This window comes from Haliaeetus albicilla, chromosome 7 (genome assembly GCF_947461875.1).
Source record: "Haliaeetus albicilla chromosome 7, bHalAlb1.1, whole genome shotgun sequence".
In the NCBI taxonomy this organism is placed as follows: Eukaryota; Metazoa; Chordata; class Aves; order Accipitriformes; family Accipitridae; genus Haliaeetus; species Haliaeetus albicilla.
The window spans coordinates 25,294,015-25,312,897 of record NC_091489.1 but is presented as its reverse complement, the minus strand read 5'-3'; the positions used below and the strand labels follow the sequence as shown (position 1 = coordinate 25,312,897).

Here is an 18,883-nt window from a genome sequence, read left to right as displayed (position 1 = left end):
AAATTGGGGGAAACTTTTTCCCCATCTTCAGATTTCCCCAGTGTGCAACCGAACATATCTCATCTAGAATTGTACTTTTAGATCACTGGTTTGATATACTATTAATTGTCTGACTTTTTCAGTGAAAACATGCACTAGGAGAACTTGAGGAAAAAAAGGGGCAACAAATCTTTAGAGTTCGGAATTTAAAAAGTGTCTTTCAACTGATCTGTATGTCTATCCTGATTCATCCATAATATGAACCATAATACTACTGTTTTGAGTAAGAGCTGGCTCAAAGTCAATTTCTGCAGGCATTTAAGGAAAAGTGTCAAAGGAACACATTCGTCCTAATAAATTAGAATTAAGTTTAAGGAAAACTAAGCATAAGCACACACCTACCTTTTTTCTAAAAAAAGGTTGTGTTTTAACACTGAAGTGTTAAATACAAAAATATATTACACAGTTTTCTAGCAGATAAACATAGATATGGAAAGATTGCACTTCCCTCCTCCCCAAGAGGGATCTAACTTCTGAAACTCTATGCTTTCAGGAGCTGCTGAAATGACAGAGGTAGAAAGAACTGTTTGATATGTCAATAATGACACTGATCCTCCATTGCTTAAGCAGAAACCCGATCTGCCTATTACTTACACTGTGTAAGAAAGAGGATTAAATATGAGAAGAGTGAACTTGCTACGATTTGCTTTGCAACATTAATAAAATGTTCAATAGTAGTTTTGTTGCTAAGTCTGCTGAAGTAAAATGTTCAAATGGCCTTGGAATAATCTATTTGACAACAGAGCATTAGTCTCTGAAAGAGAGTCAAGGCTATTTACTATGCAAGTGCTATAAGATAACCCCCTTGGTATGGAGAATGCATGTTTATCTTCTTTCCAAAACAGAGTTTCGTTATTCTGTGTCATATTAATCTCCATGGGGGTGGACACCTCTGTGAAGGTGCAATGGTTCATCTCCCAGTTCTGGTCAATTCTTGTTTTAATCTCATTCCAGATCAGAGTCTTCACACATAGTGAGATATTAATCTCTATAGGGGCAGACATCTCAGCTGGCCTCAGCATGCAGCTCCCCCTCTTCTGGTCAATTCTTATTTTAATTCCAATTTCCTGTGATTTATATTCCTCTTTCAAGTTTAATATATTCTACTTCGCTCTTCTCAACAAGACTCCTGTCTCCCTCCTCTGCCACTTTTCAGAGATTTTCACAGGAAAACTACTGATTTCGTCCCTTTCACCAACCATTTCCCTCAAAATCATCATAGGTGCTATTGCCAGGTGGAGGCCTTATTGGTGTTATTGTTAATAGGTGTTATTGCCATCAATGCTACTTGCAAACATACTGATAATGCTTGCCTTATGGAAGACTAGTTTTCTCTGCAGGGTTTAATGTTGTACAGCCTTCCTTCATACAAAATTTCACTTGCCTGTTTCAGGATGAGATAACCCCACAGCTAGGTAATGAACTAGGATGCAAATCAGAACATAAGAAATTAAGGTATAATGCCTTATCGTAGACTTTCTGATTGACAGTCAAGTCTCTGGGCACACAGTCCTCCTGCAAAATGAGGGGGGTAGTACAAACAGACCTCACAGGAACAACATTCAGGTCTCTCAAATATTAGTCTCATAAGAGGCAACGGTATCTCAGAGGAGGAAAACAGAACCAGAGATCTTTAGCCTGCATGATATCTGGCCTCAAACATTTTGAGACTGTATCTTTGCTCTTCCCACTGAATATAGAGCATTGTACAAATACGGTATTTAATTTCACTATCTAAACAAGCTTTCCATTTTCCCTGCAAGGTTTGCTTCTCAGCCTTGAAAACATAATCACTTTCTCATTGCCAAATTAACATATAATCACCATCTTCACCTCCCATTTGCTCACCACTTAAAAAAACCTACTAGCCAAATGGTTAAATCTAAAACACAGAGAGATGCATGTTTGTAAAAAGAGCAAAAGACATTATTTCAAAAATATCACTACTCTTTCAGAGCATGTTTCTCTTCATTTTTTTGTCCCACTAATTTTTATATACTCTCTTGCAGGCAGCCCTTCTAATGCCCTGCCTAATTTTTTTTAGATAAGCTGTACCCGTGTTCGCAATTTGGTTCAAAAAAGCAAACACCTTGATTGCCTCCATTTACCAAGAATTACTTTGTTTCTCAGCACGTTCTCATACACATGAGCTACACCATCACGTTCAGAGAAGAGCAAACCAGAACCTGGACGTCTGAAGCCCTCCAACACTTCACATGGAAGCTCGGTTCAGAGCTAGCAGATGATACACCGTGAGATGCCTAGGAACACAACACTTGTTTTCCCTTTGGAAAACTTCAAGTGCGTAGCAGAGACATTTGGCCCACAGGAAAAAACTATCTAATCTGAGGCAACCCTGCCTGGCTATACCACATGCAACGGCTCCGAGATCCTCACTTTCCCTAATGCTTCTTTTTAGTGGCCAGTATCTATATTGCAACAAATCGCTTGCCAATGTAGGTATAGCCACAGTCTTCCTAAGACATAGCAAAACAAAATTGCCCTGACAGTTACTAGTGTCACAGACAAAACCGCCAAGATCCTTCTAACTTCTTGCCGTAGCAACTCATAAAAGTTCAAGAGCAATAAGGCAGCTGCAGGTAAGTATGCAGAGACAATCCTACCCAAATATAACCTTATTTTGCCTTTGGAAATTTTTTTTTTGAAAATGTTTCTATTCACAGCCATTCAAGTTAAAAGCTCAAATTAAAAAAAGGAAGCCTTCCTACTTACCCAGGTGAGTGGATTTTCCAAGTCTTCCATTCAAAACTTTTTGGAAAGCAAACTTAATTACACTTCAGAACATTTATCCAAGCTTTGACTTCATTTAATTCTGCTGTGCATTTGCGTTTTCATACATGGTCCTTATGGCTGGCTGGCTGCTAGGCTACTATCTTCTGCAATCCATTAGCCAATTTTCAAACGCCAATTACTGTCCCCCATTAAGAATATCTTCTTTTCCCATGTACTTCATCCCCTGCTATTACAACATTTCATCATGCCAGAATCTGTAAACTGTGTCTGAGAGCAAACTATATCTTAGGTAAACTGATCAACCATATATGAAAGAAACCAGGGAATCGAGAAGTATTTATATATTTTACCACATATGAACACATTCCTCAAACAGCCACTGGGTCCATTTATGAGCTATACATCAATTACTGAACATCTACATAGAAGATACAATCACTGGTAGTTTATCTTATACACTGCTAAAGGCAAATCCTCTTAATTATAACTTATTTAGACAGAAACTTTCCATATCTGCAGCTCTAATGTTCTTAATGTTATTACACTTTCCCTACTTTTTCCCCTTGCCCCAAGATGAGGGAAATTCTGAGGTCTGATTCCCCCCTCCTTTTTTTTTTTTTTTCTAAATTGGGTTCTGAACCTCAGAATTGTAAGGAAATAGCAACTTGTCTGGGCCTAAACATAGCCAAAGTAGTCTTTTACATAAGAAAGCCCCATTTTGCTTAAACACTGTGGCCATGTACTGCCTTCTCTTTCTTAACTTGCATACAAAGAAATGTAAATTTAATCAGACGCTTGATTACTATAGTTGGGATACAGCAAACAAGCAGGTGAGAGAGAATGTAAAAGAAGGGCAGGAAGGATATTGTCACAAAGACGACACATTCATCTCAGATGCAGAATTTCTCAGAAAAGGATTAGGAAGTAAACAGAAACCAGTTTTACCTGGATTCCTCCTTGATGGGCCCTTTTTAATACAGTAAACTGGAGGATAAAGATACCGTGATCTGGGTGTTTAAAAAACCCCACACCAATAAAACAAAGGCTGAGCAGAAGGAAGGAAGAAACTGGAAGCTATGAGGAAAGTTACCAAAACCCCCTGACTTGCGGCTGGGAGCCTGGGAAGTGAGGTCTTAAGCAAGAAGGTATTTATCCCACAGGCAAGTACACTGGTTTGTTTTTCTGTCCTGTTTAATCTAGCAACACAGTCAACACACAGCATGAGTAGAGTGGTTGTAATTTTACTTATTACTGCCCACACACCTACAACTGTCAGTGTAACAAGATGATGATAAAACATGAGTTATTCCTAAAGTACCAAAAGCTAGAGAGCAGCAACAAGCATGGGCTTACCTTCTTTTGACTCTTAGTCCACCTTTTGCATCTTATAGAGATTAAAATCATCCTCCTCATTGATGGCACACTACTGGAGAAACTCATCAACTTCAAGATTTTTGCAATGGATTTACAGACCCTTCTGCCACTTTTACACTTTCTTCTTCAAACTATTTCGTTTGTGTGGCTGCAAGGCTGCCACCATCTCAGGACTCAATCCTCAACCACAGGGCAATAACTGATGTAGTGTAGAAGAAGATGGAAGAGGATTTGGGATCGTTATGGCTTAAGGGGTTTTTTAATTATACAAATTTTTATTATAGAATTGTGCTTCCAGAAGCCAATATTTTTTCCTCCAAAAAACATAAGAGCAGTTGCTTTTCCTTTGAGAAGCCCCCTAAAGATAATTATATGGATTTTGATGCCATAACAAGAGCAGCAATACCTTTATGCCTCCCCTATATTTCATAAATCAAACTTAAGATTATGTTTTCCTGATTTTCAAAGCAGTATTCATGGCAAGAAATTCTCCAAAACTACTTTTCTCTACAGTTTTGTTACCAGCACTACCCATGCAGTGCCCAGGGAACAGTATTTAGTAAGAACTTAAAGTATCTGTGAGGTAATCAACATCAGTACTGCAGTGCACCACCACAGTTAATCAAATTGTTGTTTTATTTAGGAGATAAGTAAACATTTACCAACTTCATTCACTTGTTCCTGTGTCCTCTAGGGACTAATACATAAACTTACTAAATTTGAGCATTTTCTTTGGCATTTGCTTCAGTTCTGGTTGCCTAACTTTTTTTTAGGTTTAGGCTCACAATGCAAATGCTTCACAACCAAGTGCAGGGGTTGTTTTGTTTGTTTTTAATCATTCATTCACTTCCATTACATGGATTTTTTTTCTAATTCTCTGAACTTCAACATCATAGATTAAGACTGACCTATAAATTACTTAAGGTTGCTTTCAGGTGACAAGTGAAGAATAGGTGTTTTAAGAGATGGATGGCCAAAATTCTTTCCCTGAAACACAAACTACCTAATATTTGTTTTCATTCCCATTTCCATGCTTAAGCAGAAGGAGATGTTTATAGTTAGCATCTGGATACTATCACCATGCAAAGCCATCCAACAGATTATTTCAGTATTCCTAGGGTCTGCAAATGTCATTATTAATCACAAACGCTACTCTTTCAGGTTCACAGCCTCATCATGCAGCCCATAAAGCTCAGACCAAAGACTTTTAAAGACATGGTTTCTGTCAAATTGAAAGTAATGTACAGTCTCCCCTCTTCTGAATGCTCATAAAGAACATCTGTGCAGCCTCTCTAAACAAGAGCATAATCTTGCCCTTCCCAAATGCTGGTCACTTAACGCAACTCCTTGTTCAACAGTTGACAGAAACACCAATAAATTACCAGAGGAATTGCACATTTAGAATATAAACTCAGAAATACAGAGAAGTGAGCCAGAGGGAACAACCACCACCCTCAAAAAAAGGTGTTTGGTATACCTACTTCAACTTGTTTAAAACCACCTATAAACTGAGCCTGGTAGTTAACTGCTGCTGTGCAGACACAGGATAAACAAACCAGCAAGGAACTCACTCATCCCTGGAAAGGACTGCAGACCTGGAAACACTTCATGCCTTCAACATGACTCAGAAGGAGCTGTTAACCTACCCTGTAGTATTTAACCAAATCAGTATACAGGGATTTCAGTGGAAAGGAAAAGAAAGGAAAGGAAAAGAAAAAAAAAAAAGTACTGAGAATAACACACCACCTAAGAATGCAACACCTTCCTACTTACGCAAGATGAATCAAAGCATTAAACTAACTTTATCAAAGAAAAAGCTAAACAGCTCAGCTATGAACAGCATCCGAACTCAGTAACTACTAATAGAATTGTTTTTAAAATATTAACATTTAGTATTAAAAAGAGAAAAAAAAAGTAATTTGACTGACAACTTCTCACAGCCAGGTTTCAGCCACCTCAGCCAGAAAAAAAAAATCTACATTCCATGACATTACACCCATCTATTCAGTCTATGTTTACCAGGGAAATTATATTCCCTTTCATTACCAAGCTTTGTTTCAACTGATTGAGAAATCCAAATCATTACACACTGAAGGTTTTGCTCTCACCTGGAAATAGTCTGCCCTTATTTTACACTTACATAATGTATGTACATTATAGCTTTATGTATGTATGTAGCAAGGAAATGAAGGGTTTTCTTGGGGGTGGGGGTTGTTAACAGTTTGTCATACTATCTGAAAGGTAGCAAGGAAGAGGAAAGCCAATGCCGCAGAGATTTACAAATGCAAGAAACTTAATATAAATAAACCTTTTGCACTAAACAAGACCACACACAAAAAGCATCCACATGTTGAAGAGCTGGCAAGCCTGTGGAATTAGTTTGTAATTTCTAATATTTTCACAAGTTGGGTCAGGATGGATTACTAGTAAAAACTAACTGCAAAAAAGGAATATTTGTTTGGCTTTTCTGAACTGAATAAGGAAAAGACTGAAAAGACCATTTTATTACATATCTGTTGTGAAAAAGGGGAAAGCCTTTTTCACTGGAAATTTTCTAGCCTGAAAAGCTAAACATCAAATGCATCAAACAACACTGTCACATGAACAACGACAGATACAACAGCTAAGTAGTTAAGCGAAGGAGCATATAAAAATTTCCTGAAAAGTCTCATTATACTTACACTCATTAACCATTTTTGAGTAAGGAATCTCATATACCTTGCCTCCCTTCAATTATAGCACAAAACCCCGTAACATTGCCATAAAACTCTTCCAACAAAAACCAAGGAGAGCCAAGGAGATTAAAAAAAAAGGGGCAGCAGGCGGGGATAAGAATAGTGGGAAAATGACAAACCAGTTCTTTTTTCAGGGACTGGGGAAGGGATTATGGGATGGTTCAGTGGTTCTGAGTTTGGTTTAGGGTTTTTTATTTATTTAATATTATTTTTAAACGTACACCATTATCTCCTCTGTAAAACATGTGACAAAAAGCACTGAAAAGTTAATACACCAATGTTTTGGTGTATTGTCTGCTTAAAACATATACAATACTCAGATTACAGCATACTAATTTGGGAGGTACCTGAAGAAATGTCTTACACAAATATAAAAAAAGCATTTCTTCAAAGGAATAAGAAGTTGAACAAAATATAAAACTGCCTTCGGCATTTCGGATTAGTAGGTTTTAACAAATTGTCCCTTTAAAGCATTTTAAGCACAGTCACGGCAGTCAGCACTGAGAACTTATCCCTGCTGTATGAAGTCATGAACTCGGCCACATTTTCTCATGGCTGATAAGTGCTTTCACATTTACAAAGAACAGGCAAACAGGGTAACACTAGGAGAACCAAGGCAACTGATATGCCCATTTTGATCTTACTCTAGCCTAATACCACACAGAGAAAATACAGATATAATGAAGTGATAAAATATCAAATCAGAGCATTTTTATAATTAATAGGGGCAAGTCTCTGCCAGGTCTTATAATTTTTCACTGTAGCAAAGATGACAAAAGCAACCTCAAATTTCAGAACTTCAATACATTTTTTCTTTATTACTTAAATCATTTAAAAAGCAACAGATGTCCTAAATCACACTATAGGATTCACAACCAAACACGACCTGTATTTGGAAATAACAACAACAACAAAAAAAACCCCAACACAACAGCACAGTTAAGTCAGCTACCTCTCCTGTCAAAATTTGCACTCTGAGCTGTTTTGAATTCATTTGAACTACAACCACGATTGTTCTTCATAACATTTTTCTCTTCTGGTTAATATTCATCAGTCATTTTTACTGCTACAGAACAAGGGTTTACACACAAAAGAAAGCATAGAACTCCACCTCAGAATAAATTGAGTAACCAGTGTGTAATAATTAGAATGAACATACCATAATTTAATTGCAGCAGAACTTGGTTTTAAAGTATACAACAGTGTCTCATAAGTCAGTAGAATTAAATTCATGACATGATAGTTGAGAAACTGCTGCTTTTGCTACTCAGTTAATAAATATCATCACATGTTTTTAGTAAATTGTAGCAGAAGTAAATGACTTTCTGGCAAACTGAAGGGTCCAATCTTTCATGCACTGGCTAACAAAAATAACCTCATATTACCCATAGTACTGAGCAAAGAATTTAATCTTTTCACAGCACCAATCCTCAAGAAATTAAGTCTCTCAAATCTTTTACTGAGGCATATACTTTGTGCATTACCGTAAATATCAGTGAATTCCATATACATATGATCTTCTTAAAAAGAAAAAATGCCTGACAAGCCCACGTACAGCACCTTCTAGCTTAAAACAAGTTTTTACATGTTAAAGTTAATTCATGCTTATGGAAAATACTGATTCCCCCCCCACAGACTATTAGACCAGAAAGTCTCTTTTAGACCTCATCCACACTCAAAGGGGTTTTTTTGTTGGCACAACTACCATTGAGTAATTTGAGGGGGAAAAAACAAAAACAAAACAAAAAAAACCCTATTAGCAAATATAAGTTATGCCAGCAAAAAAATCCTAATGTAGTCCCAAGTTTTAAACCTACAGGAAAATAAGTTTACAATTACGGCTTATTCTGCTTGAGAAAGTGATTCAAAGTTATCGGTACAAGACTGCCCCACTGCTGTAACATTTGCTGTGATTTTTGGGAGGCCCTCCTTCCTTCCTGGAAGCCCAGCTCTTCTGCCTCCACCATAAGGAGACTCAGATGTTTTTAACCAGAGACTAGTGTATCATTTATATGTCATGTTATTACTCTATAGCAGGTCTTGCTGCTATATACTTATTCTATGTTCTTACCCCAGAATGCAATTACATATTACAGATGTTTCAACAAACACATTGACTCAAATTCCTGATCATCCACCCAGTGCTTTAAGGACACCTTGCCCTGTTGAGGCTCAATTCAGCAGCCTCGATTCTACAACCTCTTTATCAATCAACAGCAGAAATTATTTTGATTAACAACATCACAGAACTTTTCGTCTGCAGTCCTTCAAATAAAACAAATCCCTGCACTGTGCCATTAGTTCATTGTTTTCATACTAGGTAACAGATTAGATCCTGTTGAATATTTTTAGACTGTTTAAAATAAAACAGTGCAAAGGCTGTCATGGCAAAGGTTTGGCCATGACAGCAATCACAAAATAGATTCAGTTAGATCAACAAATAAATGGTTCCTAACTGAAATACATGTAGAAATTTGTTAATAAAAACTCCAACTTTTATGGAAATTAAATTTCAGTAACAAAAAGCAAACCTGAAAACTTCTGTTGTTTCAAATTCACCGATCAATACTTAGCATTTACCTTTCAATAGACAAATGCAGCTTATTTACAGAGAATGTATCAGATATAAAGTCAACTAAAGGGGCTCCTTAAGTGTGTAAATATTCTTTATACTGGATAGTTTTAAGCTTATTCCCACAATTTTAATGGTTACTGAGCAGCTCAACATTCAGAAGGACAAAACAGATTTAAAATAGTTTCACATGCAACCAACATCAGCTTTTCAAGTCTGAGGGTACGTGTGCATGTACTCACAAACAACCCTACAACAAACAGCTATTATTTTGTCATATTCAGCGATCTGGGGGCTGGGGCAGCATGTGGCTTTTTTGCTTGTTTGTTTCTTTGTTTAAACACAGCATTGAGTTGACAGAAATACTAATAACTTCTTGTTCAGGAAAAGATTTCAGTATGTTTCTGTTACCTTCTAATATTTATAAAACTTCTAGAAAATGCAAACACGACTTTCAGCTATATAGCTTCCTGGTAAGAGTAAACTGTAAGTGACTTTAAACTACATGGTAAGCATGCACTATAGGTGACTTCAAACTGGGTAGTTTGCATAGTTTTAAACTATGTACTTTAAAGTCACCTGTATTCAAGGCTTACCAGGAAGCAGCACGACGTAATGGCCTTTCTGACCTACAAAATTGGTGCAGCAGGACCTTATGCTCAGCCAGACACTACAAAATTCTCACTGAAGCCATTTACCACTCCTCAACAGGCTCATCCTGGCCTTTAGAAACCACACCCATTTTTCCTCTTCTAGCCACATCCACACATCTCATGGGCAATCCTATTTCAACACCCCATGGGATGGGGAAGGCCAGATCACATGGGGAAAAAGGTGAAACCACAGAACTGGGCTTTAAACTGGCTCTTGCTGCACCCCAAACTGGGTGTCACAACATCCTCTAATTCCAGCCTGGTACCTCGCTCAGTGTCACCTCCTCCAAGCCCTCTACTGCTTGCCATCACACCTGCCCTCTACTAAGCACCACTTCTTGCTTCTACATTTACATAATAAATGCCTTAGCTAGCTATTATAACGAAAGAACATACTTAAGCCCAGTATACTCAAAGATGCACGTCAGGCAAAGAGACACTAGCACTGAGTCATTGGTTTACGTGCAGTCAGCCAGAACGCAGCCTCAACCACCTTCTCCCAGTCCAACCCCTCCAGCTCCAGCGGGAGGGCCGGACCTCTCTTCCCACCCCCCTCTGTACCCTCCTGCCTCCTCTTTGCAGTTCCTCAGGTGAACAAAGCACCCCACGACAAGCTGAGCACAGAGCCAACGCGACTCAGAACAGCACAGGTTCACCTTACGTGAGCTGTGCTGCGATTACAGCTTGTTGTCAAACCCAGCCATCCCACCACCAGTCTTCATCCTCCAGTACATCAAATTTATGTGACCCCACATGTGCGAGTCAGCTAAACTCACCGATCAAAGGAAACGCATCCCAAGTCCCATCTTCCCTCCAAAGAGATTCACATAAAGCTAAACCAGCTCACCCACCAGCCACACGGTAGCCAGACCTAGCACAGGCAGAGACCTGAGAGCCGTTCAAGTGATGGAAAAGGCACCCTCTGCGACAGCAGTAACTTAAATTAGCTTAATGACATGGGCAGATTGTAACTGAAGCTCCAAATCCGAGTGCACACTCCTGGGAGCAGCACTACAGAGGCATCTATGACTATGACAGATGGGATCCCATCAGCACATGAAAACACGAGGTGTGCCCTGACTGACTCAGTTATCAGGACTAAAGTAATAGTTTGGGGAGCTTCCTGTTGCACATTCAACAGGTTCTGTGTTGCAAAAGGGAAGAGTAGGGATTTCACCAAAACAGGTGCTAATGTAAAGCAAAGCTGACATTTAGTGACATATCCAACTCTGAGAGGTAAGATGACCTGAAGGTATTCCAGCTAAAGAGGTAATACAAAGACATCATAAAGACTCCAGAGCAAGAAGCAACTCTACAGCAGTGTTGCAGATCTCCGCAACTGTCAATCTTTACACGTAAGAGGATAGACTCATTTTAACTCACTTGCATTAACAGCATTTCAGAAAGAGGAGACAAACCACAGTGGTAAGCAGTACACAGGTTAACTCTCCCAGACATCCAACACGAGGTCACAGGTCCTTCAAGAGCCTCGCTCAAAAGTTCTACCCCCCTCAAAAGGGCTCATTAAAGACTCTCCCCTTTCCAAGAGTCCTGCTGTCCACTGACACAGCCACCCCACAGACCATCATTTAACTGCAAGATCTCAGCTCTTCAGTAATGAAATAGAGGGTTCCATAAATGTGTCAGCTCACAACCAGGAGTGGGACAAACAGTCAAAAAAGGAAATCATCATTAAGCACTACATAAATCCATCAGGCAGCTGTCTCTTGGATGCTCTGAGCAACGCAGAGCTGGGAAAGAGAAAGCTGATAAAGGATGAAAAGAAGATATGGAATGGTACCTTCATAGCAAGTGGCTACAACTGGACTTTTCCAACGAGAAAAGGAACAGTTGAAAGAGCGTGGGAAAATCCTGCATGGCATGAAGAAGGTAAATCAGGAGAAATTATTAACTATCTCTTAATACAAGAGCTAGGAGATATTAAATACAACTAGCAATTTCAAAACACAAAGGAGCATAGCTTTTTCCACACAACATACAGATTCCTTGTCACAAAGCAAAGCAAATGCTAAAAGCAGTACAGGCTGAAGATGTTATTAGGCACAATCACAGTTACAAAAATCCACTTACAACATTAACTATCAACACATTGTCTTTGTGGACAGACAGTACTCAGAGGAAGTCACTCACCTTGCCAATATCCCTCTCCCTTGAGTGCCCACTGTCAGAGACTGGACACTGGGCTAGGTGGACCTCTGCCCTGATCCTGTGCAGATTTCTTACCTACCCCCCCTACCTTTTTTTTTATTATTATTATTTTTAATTATCTTAAGTAGATCTTGAGTAAGGGCAAGACATGTACCTGGTTTAAGATATACTGCTTACATCACTACCAAACTGATCAAGCAGTACTGTGATTTCTCAGACAAAAGGGACTAAACAAGACTTCTGGAGTCACTGTGTTCTGGGTGCTTTCAATCCTATCTGCACCAGTTAAGTTCCACTTTGAAAATGTATATACATTTTATAATCGTAATATTGCATCTGAAAACACAGATAGACAAGTGATCTCTGAACCAACAGTGCCACAGAAGGAGCTGAATGTATAAGGGAAAGGAAAACATTTGGGAAGGAGGGGGTGAAAGCGAGACGATAACTCCACTTTTAATTCCACTCATCTTCCATATAATTTGTCAATACATTTTAACAGCTTGGTGGAAAAAAAAAAGCTACTGAGAAATCTCTTATACATACACGCCTACCTGCACAAGTGTCTCTTGTGTATCACATGAAAATTGTATCACATTCAAGGATAAAATATGACTGAAGCAACTTTTGCTGTTCTGACAGCAAAGGGCTAATTTGAGTTTAGCTACTTAAAAGTATTTTAAAACATTTTCAAAAAGCCCTTAATTTCTTTGACTACATGATTACAAATAAAAAACGTTTAGATATGCTTATTACAATTTTCGTGTATTTGTCTGTAAATATATTTAATTACAAAATCCTTATAAACAAGTAATATCTTCTACTTTGTAATATCAAATTTCTGAGTTAGATTATCTCCCAAAGAGAGACTACAACTATTTTGGGGGGGGGGGGGAGACACAGAGGTGCCATTAATCCAGAAATATTTATTCTTGCCTGTTCATTTGTGACACCCTAACTACTTTGCACGAGAAAGTCTGAGGAATAACTACTTTAATAAAGGACTTGAACTTGTAAAACATACAGTCCTCTTTATGCTTCACTATCCCTATGGTCTGAAATGTCACACTCAAATAACTTCAGGTAAGCTGATGCATTTCTAGAATTTTTATCCTTCTATCTTTCACTTAGTCTTAAAAAAAACACATACTTGCACAGACACCATCGGAGGCAGTGCGATGCATATTTCCATCAGCTAGCTGACAAGCCCGCAGCATACTTCAAAAAAATTTTTGAAATATTTCCTTTTCTTCTTTTTTTTCAAAATTTGAAAACACACAAATTGCTAAAAATAATATTCGAAAAATGTAAGTTTGAAGTGATTCGAGTTGTGAAAACAAGCTGAACTTGTTCTTTATCGAACTGTAGGAGTTACAGATGAAAGGAGGTGCTATATAAGGAATAGCTAGACTTCAACAGAGAATGCGCTGCCAAAACATTTTGGCCTAGATTCTGACAGGCACGCACCCAAGTTGAAGGGTCATGGAAAGCAGCAGTGTAAAGAAACAATCTACAGAGACCAGAAAACATTACACTGTGGATTATGGCGGGGGGGGGGGGGGCAAAGAGAAGCTGCTTGGGGTTTTTTTCATTTGAGATCTGTGGGGAAAGAGAAAATATACGGTGTTTCAGCTACATGCAAAGGGGGTGGAGATGATATACAAGCACAATTTTTAAGACAGCAACGAATTACAAGATGTATCTTGTTCCTTTTCCTAACTTGCTGCTACTCCTCCTCTTGCCTTCTCATTTGCTTGCATGGATTATGTTGCGAGGAAGAACAGATAACAACCGTCACACACACGCTCCTGAAGAAGGCCAACTTTCAAGAAATTCATACTCTGTAATTTGATGATTAGACTCTTAACAAACATATCAAAATTTTTATGAAGAATTCTGGATCTCGCCAACACTCGCCCTCAGGAGTAGTACAAAGCATCATAAAAAGGAAATAAAAATCAAATTACAATGAAAGAGATTTGTGAAAGGTCCAGACTGAATTAATAGCTTCATTAATGGCAAAGAAAAATTAACAGTTTTAAATACTTACAATTCAGACAATAAGAACTGTCTGAACAAAAAGGAAGCTGAAAATTAGTTAGATTCAGTTTAACATGGAAAAGTACAGGCCATTATATTAAGGTGAGGAGGGGGGAAGGCAGTCAAAGGAAGATGCTTGAAAAACAGTATTCCTGGTAAACAGAGGAGACGACTATGAAGAAAACAGATGCTCCTGTGTGTACCAAACACAGAAACATCTCATTGCAGGCTACAGAGAGGCCCTCACTGGAACGGATATATGAACTCCAACCTCCGTGTCCTGCATCCACTAACACCAGGATGAAGGTGTCTCATCAACAGACACACAAAAACAACACACACACACACACACTCTTCAGGGACTAGTTTAGAATAAGGAACAAAACCAAAGTTTCTGGTAGTTATTAAATTCAGAGCCTTCAAACCAAGATTAACTGTAAGTAAGCGTTCAGTAGGACATAGCTCTACATATGGATATTGAATGTACTTAGTAAGACTTGGAGCACCATACCTTAAACTGAATATACTGAAAGTGCCAGCTACTAACAAATCTATTCCTCCAAACCTTCAAGAAAGTCTGAGCAAGTCTGCAATTAATAAATCTGACCAGTGCAACACATCAGTATTTTTGATGCTTGGCAATAGAAGCTGCTGACATGCTATACAAGAAAAAAAAAAAAAAATCTCACATTTCCTAGATACAATTGTTCAACTCCTTGACAAGCTTCACCTACTCTGGTCAGAAGGATGTTGAACATTCCTCTCTGCTTACCTAACGCATACCCCATGGTACCAACCTGGCTTCTTGTACTTGCAGTTCCAAAAAGGGCTGCATGCCACATTTTCAGCATAAAATACCACAGACCATGTAAGTTATCAGAAGTTCCTACTCTTCTTATGCCAGTGAACAAGCTCATAAAAAAAATCTTTATGTAAGAGTTGCCTTTGGTGTTAACATTAGCCTGACAAGTTACAGTAAAGCAAAAACTCACTGGTCTGATTTCAATAGGTTTTGAATGCAAAGATGTTACGCCTGGGCATATTTTATTCTAGCTATTCCTACAACATACTAGCTGCATATATGGTGCACTTCCCCTCCCCTGGTAAAAGGCTTGTAGGGGCTTACGCAATCTTACAATTCTGATATGCAGACATTAAATTATACACACCAAAATCAGCCACATAGGAGGAGTGTAATCTCTTCAGCCCAGCACAATTTCTCTTACTGCTTCAGCACATTTCTTAATCGACGACACATCTCAAATGTCTCAATTAAAAATTAATTTATAGGGGGACTGGGGGAAAAAAAATAAGCCTCCTAACTACACATCAGTCCTTATGAAAACCGTGCTTCCAAGTCTCATGAGTGTAGATAATTTTATTAACGGCAGTTTTCAAATCAGTATCCTATGATAAAGGCTTCAAACGCTTGTCCAACTGATGCACCCGGTGTAATTGCAAGTACTACTTCAAAAAAAAAAAAAGAAAAAGAAAAAAAAAAGCCTGAAGTCTACTTCAGCTAGTCCTTGGCGTAATACTTCACACCGCAAGCAATAAGAACACGTTCACGCTACAGCTGTCTCCTAAGCAGACGAAGGACGCTTCATAAACTACAGCGGAGTTGGGGTTCAGGGTCCGGCGCACGAGCCTCCCCTGCCCCCATCGCCCCGGCACAGCGCGGGGGGGGGCGCTGCCCTGCCCTCCCCTCCCGGAGCGACCGCCCCAGCCCCAGCCCCGCCGCGGGCTCTGCCCGGAGCCTCCCCCGGGACCAAAAACTCACCCGCTGCACCGGCCGCAGCTCCCACCGCCCGGCCCCGCGGGCTTTCATTCTGCAAAACCCCGTGGCGTGGGGCGGGGGGGGAGGAAGGGGCGAGAAATTTGAGGTTTTCAAACAAAACAGACGCCGGCCCCATATGCTGCCTTCCCTCCCCCTTCTCGCCCACCACTCTTTTCTTTTTTTTTTTGGGGGGGGGAGGATTCCGGTAGCCGGCGGCAGCCCGGGCCGTGCCCACGGCTGGGCCCGAGGGCAGCTCGGCGCCGGGCCCCTCCCGGGCGGGGAAGCGGCCGGGGCGCCCCGAGGCTGCGCCCCCCGCGCCGGGCAGGGAAATGCCGGGAAAAGTTTGAGCGGGGGAACGGGTGGCGGCGGCTCCGGTCCCGCCGCCAGCACCGACGCCACCTGGGAGGCTGGCCGGGAAGGAGGAGGAGGAGGAAGGGAAGAAGGGGAGTTTGTGAGGCGCCCAAAGCCCGCGCCCTGCCCGCCCTGCACCGGCAGCCTGCGGACACGCGCGGGTCGCCCTCCCCGCCGCACCGCGCTCCACAGAGCGGCGGCGAGGGGGGTCTGAGGGGGGGAGGCAGCCCCTCCGCAGCCCCGCCGCCGCTCCTCAGGGGCGGGAGCCGGGTCCCGGCGCCGTGCCGCCCGCGACCCTCTCCCGTCCCTTCCCCGGCGGGCACGCCGGGCGCGGCGCGACCCCGCCGCGCCGCCCGCCCTCACCTGGGCGCCGAGCGGCAACTCACCTGCGGAGAGCTGGGCCCGGGCCGCCCCGAGCAGGGCGGGCGAGCGGCCGGCGAGCAGGGCGAGCGCCGCTAGCAGCGGCAGCGAGGCGGCGGCGCCGGCCCCCCTGCCCATGCCGACTTGCGGAGAAGTTTCCGAAAGAGGCCGGGGCTGCCCCGGCCCGCGGCGGCGGCGGCGGGCGGAGCTGGCCTCGCCCGCCCCTCCCGCCCCGACGCCTCGCCGGGAGACCCCCCGCGCCGAGGGGCGCCCGCTGGCCCCCGGGGCCGCCCGCTGGGGCAGCCGTCTGCGACGAGCGCGGCGGCGGCACCGGCTCCCCTCGTACTCCGGAGTTACTTTGCTGCTGGGCGAGCGGGGAGGGAGGGAGGAGCCGAGCGCGCACGTCCAACCCCCGCTCCCCGGCGCTTGGCAGGGGGAATGTGGGACTCCGGCCGGCAGCCCGGCGCGGGCGGAGCGGCGCCCGGCAGCGCCTCCTGCTGCAGGCGCGGGGGCCAGCACCGCCTCGCCTCGGCTCGCCACGCCACGGCACGGCGCGGCGCGGCACGGCTTTCCCCGGCGCGGCTTGACTCTTCTCCGCTCCCTCCGGCACGGAGCAACCTCGCTCGGCGCGGCGCGGCTCGGCTTGGCACAGCACGGCGCGGGAGCCGCTACCGGCGGCTCTGCGAGACACCCGCTCGCAACCCCCCGCCCCGGGGGAACCTGCCGCCTCTGGAGGAGAAGGGGGAGGCGAAGAGGGGCAAAAGGGAGAAGGCGCCGGCTGAGCCGGCGGGGTGAGGAGGTCGGGGCAGGGAGCGCGGCCGGGGCGGGAGGGGGCGGCGGGTCCCGGGCGCTGTTTGCCGGGCAGAAGTCGGGGCGCCCCGGCTGTGATTTGCTGGCTGCTCCTGCTTTTAGAAACGTGTTCTATGGCTTGGGCGGCGAGCGTTGCGGTATCGTCGTGCATCAAGCAGCCTGGCTGCATCTTCGAGTCGGGGTTTGTGTTTTTTCTTTGCTCCCCTCTCACTTGTCTCGCTCGTGATGCCAGAAAACTCTCATTGATCGGAATTGAAACTGTAATAAACAGTATTGCCATTAATGCTGTCATCTCCACCTGTAATAAATAACCGACCTTTCAGAGAGGTCTGCGTGCAGCTATACGACTCCCACACCCGCGGGTTGTAAGGCAGCATCTTCTCGCCAGATCCAGGCTCCAGGTATGCCATAGAGTAAAGGCCTCGTTCCCTGTCTCTGAAAGCACCGCAGGTCTCTATGCTTCCGGAGCTTAGGACCCTAAAAAGCCTTCGGAATAACAGATAAAGGCGCCAGTGCTGGAATTTCTGTTTAAATAAGCATAATTTCCGCCAATTTTTTTAACCTTTTTTTAATTAGTTTTTCTTTTTTTGCGTGGCAATTTGTAACTAGAGATGTTGTATAATGATTACAACAGAACCTGAAACCACTGGAAACTCACAGGTTTTATTGCAAACTTGAAATTCAATCCGGGTTCATCAAAGGTTTGCTGAGATTCAAAATCCTTTCCAGCCAATGTCCGGCAATTGATAGGTTTGCCTCTAAATCCTGCAAACCCTCATATTTTCACAGCAAAAAAAAGGTGAAACACAACAGTTTGTTACACAAACTAACATGTACTTCAAGCCCCCACACACCCCCCACCGCCCCCCCCCAAAAAAACCCAACCCTACAACACTAAAAAAGCTCTACACCTGGAAACCCTTGTACTTCATTTGGTTGGAGTGGCTGAAAACCAACTTGCATGCTTACTGTGAACTATAAAATTATGTGCTTCAGTGAACATGGGCTCTTTGTTTGAACTTCGAGAAGGATGGAAGCTGAGTGAGGCGGATCTCAGGACACCCAGTGTTTCAGGAAGGAGGGACCACATACTGGGTCCATGTAAACATGGGAAATTCTTCTGAACAAGGCGAAAGACAGCAGTGTGCCAGCATGGCTTCTGATGCGTTAGGTTACATCGCCATTTCTGTTGCTGTGTGGAAACTTTTAATGAAAAAGATGTACCAAGTCATCTTGGTATAGGGGTGGG

The 18,883-nt window shown here is 42.5% G+C and overlaps 1 protein-coding gene across 12 annotated transcripts in view; it reads right to left on the bottom strand.

The window, feature by feature from the left end:
* Positions 1 to 17,224, bottom strand: part of PTPRK (protein tyrosine phosphatase receptor type K) — a 418,390-nt gene extending 401,166 nt beyond the window's left edge. For 2 of the 12 annotated variants that reach the window (XM_069787404.1, XM_069787405.1), the window contains exon 1: positions 16,851 to 17,224. In XM_069787404.1, the coding sequence (XP_069643505.1) occupies positions 16,851 to 16,962 (112 nt within the window). In that variant the 5' untranslated portion in view covers positions 16,963 to 17,224. The remainder of the gene's footprint in view (positions 1 to 16,850) is intronic. The other 10 variants (XM_069787397.1, XM_069787399.1, XM_069787398.1 and 7 more) reach the window with 8 other exon arrangements.
* Positions 17,225 to 18,883: the final 1,659 nt, after the last annotated feature.